Below are 8,320 nucleotides of genomic sequence, written 5' to 3'. Positions count from 1 at the left end.
TATAATCCACTGCAGATGGTCCCACTGTAAATCTGCAAGGAAACTGTGCAGCATTTATGTTATGACCTCATTTACTTGTAAGGACAATTTACACTGCAGATTTCCCAACATATACCTCCAAATATGATGTCCAAATACTGTAATTATTATTATTTTTTTTTTACAAAAAAATAGCAAAAATTAATTAGAAAAAAATAAGTATTGATTTATATCACAAACTGTGCTCCCTCCTCCGGTGTGCTTTTCTGTATGAACAGCAAGTCGTCGTCACAGCGACCACACCACACAATATGGTCCCGCCATGGATTAATGTCGCTGAACACGGACTTTTCCTCCCAGACCGCCATGGCTATATTTGCTAAGGAAGGAGAAATTTTACCCCCCATACTCACATCTTGCCCCTGTAAAAAGAAATTACTATCAAACAAAAAATTATTGTGAGCAAAAAATGACAAAGCCATGGCAAGAAACTCCTGTATTTATGAAGACTAGGCACTGAATTGTGTAAAAAAATACACCAAACTGCAGTACAAGTCTATGAGAGAAGCTGCTTGCTGATTTGGAGGCGGTAGTGGCCCCCTAGCTGCCCCTATGACGTGTCTGCCCCTGGATTCCCCCATGACCATGCTTTCATGCTATCTAGCACAGATAAGAACCGTCCTCCCCGGCCGCAATACAGGTCTGCACTGTGTCCTGGAGACACAGCGGCTGTATCCATCTACACAGCAATATACACTTCTCAGGTCCACCAGCAGGTGGCGCTCTGCTCTACACCGGAAGTGCCACGCTTCCTCTACAAACATGGCGCTTTTATACGGACGGAAGTTGAACCATGCACCGCCTATTGTGTTTCTTCGTGGCGTTTGCCGGAAGTTTGTCAGAGCCAATGTTAGACGCTATGGAGCAGGCGAAGATGGCGTCTCCGAAGAGTGCGCCCAAGGATGCTCAGGTACTGGGGGCTGCAGAGGGGACACAACGCTCAGGGTGGTGCTCTGGGAGGAGGACGAGTCTCCGTGTGGGGGGATTTGTTTTATAACCATCACCTCGTACGTTATACCTGCAGCGCGGGCAGTTAACGCCTTCATTCCCAGAAGTTATTGCCTTAAAGGGCTGCTCCACTGCAGACAGATCTCGTGTTGTACCGGGACCTGGATCACAGCCTCCACTGCCCCCGCTTTACCAGTCACCCACCTGCCATAATTAGATTTATTGTCCAGTCTGTGTAAATGTAATGTGGACCTTGCAGATCAGAGGGGTCGCCCCCGATGATACCCTAATCAGTCTCCATGGTAACGGAGAATGGCAATGGTGGTCTCTTGTGAATCTCCCAGCATTCACGTGCGCCTGCCGACAGAGGGTCCCCCATCCTCTGCAGCGGGGGGCCACTCATCCAGCACAGCATTTCTGTCCAGTACACATCATTATATGGCAGCGATCCCAATACCACCAGGATCACAGGTGATGTCACAGCTCATCTCCTCCCCTTACCCGGAAAAACAGCCTCTGCACAGGCCACTGAGCATGCCCACAAGGCCTCTCCTGTCTATTGCCGTCTACGCGTCTGCAGTAAAGCGAGCCTCTGAGAGCTGCTGACCGGAGCTTGGTCCGGATGATGCTCCCGCTTTCATATACTGAAAATAGAATGTAACATCTACAATCATTATTTAATAACAGATTAGTACAATATATGTATCAGTGTCTGGTTTAAAAGGTGTCTCTCGGAGCAAAATGACTGTTCAAACCAAGCACAGGTCCTCAGTATGACTTTCCTGACGACTTGTTTTCTCATCTACCTCCACCTTTTTCTTTTTGATAGACGGGAGCCAGACGCTCAGGGGCAGAGAGAGGCGGGAATCTGCACTGAGCTGCCCCACCACGTTAGGGGTGCACGAGCGCCTGTGCTTGGTTTGGACAGTGGTTTTTTGCCGACACTCCCTCTTAGTTAGTAAAGCCCCGCTGTTAGTAACCATCTGCAGTTTTGCTGATATATAACCTTGTAATATTATTCTAAGTATTATCCGGTGATGTGACCTCTTCTCTCAATGTTCTGCGCTCAGGTGATGGCCCAGATTCTGAAGGACATGGGGATCACAGAGTACGAGCCGAGGGTCATTAACCAGATGCTGGAGTTCACATACAGTAAGTGTCACACTCCGAGTCTCCGCAGACAGGGCTATAAGGATTTTCTGATGGATACATCTTCGATTTGCGTCATCCACAGACTCTCATGTTAATTCTAACAATGCTGCCTTTATTATTGTACCTACTCGTATATCAATCCCGCTTTTATTTAGGATATGTGACCACAATTCTGGAGGATGCAAAGATTTACTCCAGTCATGCCAAGAAGAATAACATCGATGCCGACGATGTCAGGCTGGCAATCCAGTGTAGAACAGACCAGTCGTTCACTTCTCCTCCTCCTAGAGACGTGAGTAGTGGGATTAGCTGGAGTATATGGTAATGTGATCTTTATTTAGCTACATTTTCAATTTATTTATTTAGTTTTTATTTAGTTTTTATTAGATATTTCAAGGCAAAAGAACCAGACACCTCTACCATTAATCAAACCGTATGCAGGACCCCGGCTGCCACCGGATAGATACTGCCTGACTGCACCAAACTACAGGCTAAAAACCATACAGAAAAAGGTGAGGACATAGCAAGTGTCTGAAGATTAATTTTTAGAGCAGCCCTGTTCTCGATGTCACTGATCAGTAAACTATCCCCTGTCTGACGGATTTAACCCTTTATTATATCCTGCAGGTGTTATTATTTTAAACATATTGACCGTAAAGTTATTAAACTATACTCAGTCAAGAAGTGTTTAAGTACTAAAAAGAAACCTTTATTCACATTTACACAATAGAAAACATTAAAACAGTGCCTCAAAATCAGATTAATTTGCTATGACAAGGTGGGCGACGGGAACAGCAGGTGTATAGAATTTATCAAGATTTTAAGTAATCACCAGAAGGACATTACCTTGTAGTTAATACCCTAATCATACAGTGATCTTACTAAAAATTACATCTGCCTCCATACCTGTTCCCACGGTGAGTGCTCAGAATGTTACCATGACAATGCGACAGAGATAATCACTAATTGAACAACAGGTGGTCATACATAGGGGGGATATACCCAAAGCCAAACCCCATCTCAGATAATCAAAACTGGGGCCACCAAATATTGCACATATTTCATATCCCATAGACTCATACTACATCAGTAAAGCCTAGGGCAAAAAACCCCACCATCCAAAAAATATCTCCAGACAAAACCGCCGCTCATTACAACTGCCATAAAAGTAACACCTCTACAATATACAGAGCATCACACGAGGTTAAGGGCAAACTGCCCAATACATATTACCTGAACAGGCTCGCTGTTCCCCTGCCTCATGGCACGCTGCACCTTGACAACCCTGACGCGCGTTTCGCTTCCGCTTCCTCCTGGGGGCGTGCTGTTATTATTTACAGGGAGACTTATCTGACCATAGAGGAGAGCAGGATTGAGGAACTGTCTAACACAGATGGCTGCCCTCTATCAGTGTTCACGGTCTCCCCAAGCTTGTGCTGCAGATTTATGGTGATCTGACGTTGGTTCAGTAAAACCATGGGGGAGCGTTGATTATTTTTGGTGTATTAGAGTCCTCTGAAACAACTGTTGTCGGAAAGATATACATTTTATTTTCCCGATCGAGCAGGTGATTGCATGCAGTACGTTATTACGGCTGTCAGTGAGCAGCATATTAGACAAGTGTCTGTAAACCAACTACAACAATGAGATGGCCCTTTACCCCCTTCTTACGCCGTGACATAAAACTACATCATATCATAGGTAGTTGGCACCCTGATTTATTACTAGTAGCATGCTATGAAAGGATGTGGCCTGTTACCTGCCAAGATCGTTGGCCCCGGCAGTATGATCCCCGTGGCTGGCGTCACTTCTAAGACAGCCTAGGACTAGATGGAAATCTCCAGTGTGGTTTCTTATAAAAGCCTGTAAGACATCCACGTCTGCCAAGTGCGTCTTCCTAAGCACTTGCACACTCATCCATCTGAGGCATTCATGTATGGGATGTTTAGTGCCTCCTGCATTTTCTTTCCTCTGTTACAGATTCCATCAGGGAGCAGAATCACCGTCCCCAGGTTAAGCGTGGGGGCTGTATCCAGCAGACCCAGTACGCCTACGATAGGTAAGCATTGCAGCAGTCCGTACGTCAGGATTCCCCTTTTTTTTTTTTTACTCTGTGGCCATGTTACAGAGCTTTTTGACTGCAGACTTGCTATAATTAAACTCCACTCTGGATGTCATTGCAAAGAACATGCCGGGATGCCACCACCTGAACTGATCCATAGTGCCTGTCCGTGTACTCTATAGACATATTTTGCAGATTTCTTAGAACCTCATGCATTTTGCTAACAATGGAGAATCCAATCCAAAAAGAGACCGACTGTCCGCAAGTGAACGGACAGTGGTAAATCTGCTGCATTTTTCCTATGTGCCATAAGGTTTTGTATTCTAAGAGATCCTGTTTCTAGCATTATGATCTGTAAGGGTTACAATAGTGAGTCAAATAAGGGGTCTGGAAAAGAAATCAGTAGCTGAAGAGGATTAAAGGGAGTCTGTCACCCCAAAATCAAAGATGAGCTAAGCCCACCGGCATCAGGGGCTTATCTACAGCATTCTGTAATGCTGTGGATAAGCCCCCGATGTATCCTGAAAGATGAGAAATAAAGGTTAGATTATACTCACCTGGGCGTTCCCGCTGCAATCCGGTCCGATGGGCGTCGCGCTCCGGAGCCTCATATCTTCTTACGATGATGTCCTCTTCTTTCTCTTCACGCTGCGGTGCAGGCGTATTTTGTCTGCCCTGTTGAGGGCAGAGCAAAGTACTGCAGTGCGCAGGCGCCCGGCCTCTCTGACCTTTCCCGGCACCTGCGCACTGCAGTACTTTGCCCTCAACAGGGCAGACAAAGTACGCCTGCGCCGGAGCCGCAGCGTGAAGACCAGAATAGGACGTCATTCTATGAAGATAGGAGGTTTCGGACCGCGACGCCCATTGGACTGGACCGCCTCCCAGGTGAGTATAATCTAACCTCTTTTTCTCATCTCTCAGGTTACATCCGGGGACTTATCTACAGCATTACAGAAAGCTGTAGATAAGCCCCTGAAACCGGTGGGCTTTGCTCAGCTTCAATTTTGGGGGTGACAGGTTCCCTTTAATCTATGGCTCTGAGTTATCAATACCAGCGATTTTTCATTTCATGTCTTGATGAGAAGGCGAGGTGGAATCAATGTCTCCTAATTCATTAACAGTTCACACCTCTAAATGAATCTGGCGCGTTTGACAAACGGAAGGTGCCTTGCCATGAATCTTAGGGTACCGTCACACAGTGGCATTTTCATCGCTACGACGGCACGATTTGTGACGTTCTAGCGATATAGTTACGATCTCGCAGTGTCTGACACGCAGCAGCGATCAGGGACCCTGCTGAGAATCGTACGTCGTAGCAGATAGTTTGAAACTTTCTTTCGTCGCTGGATCTCCCGCTGTCATCGCTGGATCGTTGTGTGTGACAGCGATCCAGCGATGCGTTCGCTGGTAACCAGGGTAAACATCGGGTTACTAAGCGCAGGGCCGCGCTTAGTAACCCGATGTTTACCGTGGTTACCAGCGTAAAAGTAAAAAAAAACAAACCGTACATACTCACCATCTGATGTCCGTCAGGTCCCCTGCCGTCTGCTTCCCGCTCTGACTGACTGCCGGCCGGAAAGTGAGAGCAGATCACAGCGATGACGTCACCGCTGCACTCTGCTCTCACTGTACGGCGGCACTCAGTCAGAGCGGGAAGCAGACGGCAGGGGACCTGACGGACATCAGATGGTGAGTATGTACGTTTTTTGTTTTTTTTACTTTTACGCTGGTAACCACGGTAAACATCGGGTTACTAAGCGCGGCCCTGCGCTTAGTAACCCGATGTTTACCCTGGTTACCAGCGAACCTCGGCATCGTTGGTCGCTGGAGAGCGGTCTGTGTGACAGCTCCCCAGCGACCACACAACGACTTACCAACGATCACGGCCAGGTCGTATCGCTGGTCGTGATCGTTGGTAAATCGTCTAGTGAGACAGTACCCTTACTCCAGTCAGGGACTGGAGTAAGATTTCTGGCGTAAATGTCACCATCGCTTGTCATGTATTAGATGAGCTGTGGCATCACATCCTTTTCCCATCCCAGCTCCACCAATTCTGGAGGAGTTGGGCAAAACTGGCATGAAAACACAGAAGGTTGCAACATTTTTCCGCAACTCAGAGTTGATGAATCGGGGCCTATTACTTTTATTTTGGGGTATCCTTATCAAAGGTACAGGCTGAGAAACCATCTACACTGCTGGGCCTGCTGTCGGTCAGCATCGGGGTGTGCTTACCGCCTCCGCTCTGTGCTGCGAGCAGTGATTGTAATTGCTCCAGGCACATCTGCATGGCTGACATGCCAAATCTCATTTTTTTTTGCAATTTATTGCCAATCTGTATTTGATTATTTTTTTTTTGTTGTTCTTCTTTTACCCTCAGGGACACCAGCAGCTCAGACTGTGTCTGTTTCTAAGGTTGGCAGCACTCAAGTGGCTCTCGCTGGCCAAAGATTTACCGTACAGATTCCAACTTCTCAGACCGCAGTTAAAACAGGTCAGTATATATTTGGTGTTTCTGTTTTATAAATACACTTCTTTTTTTTTAAACTATTTTCTTAAAGAAAGTGTCAAATAAAATCCTCCATGACTCTTCTCCATCTATCCAGTGATCACGTGCGGTGTAAAGGGAACCTGGCAGCTGATATGATTCATGCTGCCTGAATATTGGGCAGCTTGTTTCAGAGACCAGCTCCTGTGTACCCAGTATAAAGAAATATATTTTATGCAGTGTTTTTCCTGCTAAGGTTAATGTGTACAATTTAAATATTTGCTGCAGACATTTTTGCTGCATAAAAAAAAATGTACGTTTTTCCATAACAAAAATGCAATATGTGAACATACTCTAACGATCTGGTTTTTGCTGATGAAAAATCTGCTGCAAATAATCAGAGGGTGCACAGATTGTAAAACATGCATGGTGTTCTGAGACCCCCACCGATTGGTTAAAACACCACTTAGAGGTGCACAGTTCTTGCCCGACCTCGTGTAAAGAGCAGAATATGCATTCAATAGAAAGTCTTAGGCTTGTTCTCAGGCAGGACCGCTGCACTTCCAAGAGGTGTTTTGATCACTTGGTGGGGGTTTCCGGACCCCACTTATCTGCTTATAATTAAAGGGCCTGCAACTTTAAAGCATAGCTTTCAAAAAAAATTAATAAAATTGTGACTGCTATAGACTTATGATCACATTTTTTTTTGTTCTCTTACAGCAACTCCTACAACCCCATCAGTTCAAAATGTCCTGATTAACCCTTCATTGATCGGCTCCAAAAATATCCTCATTACAACCAACATGGTGTCGGCACAGAATACAGCAACGGAATCCAATCCACTGAAGCGAAAACATGAAGATGAGGAGGACTATGATGCCATGTAGACATGATCTTTGTAAATAACCAGTGCACTGTATGCCCCAAAGGGGAAGAAGACTTTTTTTTTTTCTTTTTTGTTTTTTTTCATGTAAAAAGAAAAAAAAAATTATGGACTTTTTTTTTTTTTTTTTTTAAACTAGAGCAAGGATAATGACAACATATTTTATCTAAAGGCAGTAAAAAATAAAATTTTAATTTAAATGTGTGTATCCAATTATGGACAAGTGATGACATTACACATCCAAAATATATTAATTTGGATTTTATTTATTTATTTGTATGTGGAAAAAAGGGGTTATTATGAAAAAAGATAAGTCTAATGAAATATTAGATGATCTGAACTGAACACTTAAAATGATGAATGACAGGTCTATTGAAATCAAAATCATCAAGCGACTATGGGCTGGATTCCAAGTCACCCTGAATATCAAAGTGAACGTTTCCATGTGGCTAGCCAACAGCAGTCAGTGTACCAGTAGTTAGAACCTAAAGGTTTATGCGCCCCTGCAGGGATATGACTTACCAGACCATCACTGACCACTGCTGAACCACGGCACCTCCAGACATTTGCGTCTGTCATATATACTCTGCTCTCATCTGCAAAAAAGAAAGGGCGATAACGACAGACCTGCCAATTCTGGTGCTTCTTGGTGAATGCTAATTGCCCTGTGTGGTGCTAGGCTGTCCGGACAGATTGTAGACTTTGTTTTTGGTGATTTTGTCAGAGGCACGCTCGCCAATAGCCCAGTGGA

General features: G+C 45.0%; 1 protein-coding gene across 2 annotated transcripts; it reads left to right on the top strand.

The window, feature by feature from the left end:
• The first annotated feature begins 811 nt into the window (after positions 1-811).
• On the top strand, positions 812-7,703 carry TAF9B (TATA-box binding protein associated factor 9b). Of its 2 annotated transcripts, none has more exons than XM_077285394.1 (7): positions 812-949; positions 2,058-2,139; positions 2,295-2,431; positions 2,517-2,651; positions 4,120-4,198; positions 6,579-6,692; positions 7,407-7,703. In XM_077285394.1, the coding sequence occupies exons 1-7, from the start codon at positions 833-835 to the stop codon at positions 7,571-7,573; spliced, it is 831 nt and encodes a 276-aa protein (XP_077141509.1). In that variant the 5' UTR covers positions 812-832; the 3' UTR covers positions 7,574-7,703. The 2 variants fall into 2 exon arrangements, with proteins under 2 accessions (XP_077141509.1, XP_077141508.1); XM_077285393.1 differs by lacking the exon at positions 812-949 and adding an exon at positions 1,284-1,458.
• The last annotated feature ends 617 nt before the right edge of the window (positions 7,704-8,320 follow it).

Source organism: Ranitomeya variabilis, chromosome 2 (assembly GCF_051348905.1).
Source record: "Ranitomeya variabilis isolate aRanVar5 chromosome 2, aRanVar5.hap1, whole genome shotgun sequence".
In the NCBI taxonomy this organism is placed as follows: Eukaryota; Metazoa; Chordata; class Amphibia; order Anura; family Dendrobatidae; genus Ranitomeya; species Ranitomeya variabilis.
Note: the sequence above shows the minus strand (reverse complement) of the source record. Positions and strands in the feature narration are given on the sequence as shown.

Coding starts and splice junctions, on each gene's coding strand:
- TAF9B (XM_077285393.1), top strand. CDS start 1,300: ATGGCAATGGTGGTCTCTTGTGAATCTCCCAGCATTCACGTGCGCCTG. Junction 4,199..6,578: donor ACCCAGTACGCCTACGATAG/GTAAGCATTGCA, acceptor TTTTACCCTCAG/GGACACCAGCAGCTCAGACT. Junction 6,693..7,406: donor TCAGACCGCAGTTAAAACAG/GTCAGTATATAT, acceptor GTTCTCTTACAG/CAACTCCTACAACCCCATCA.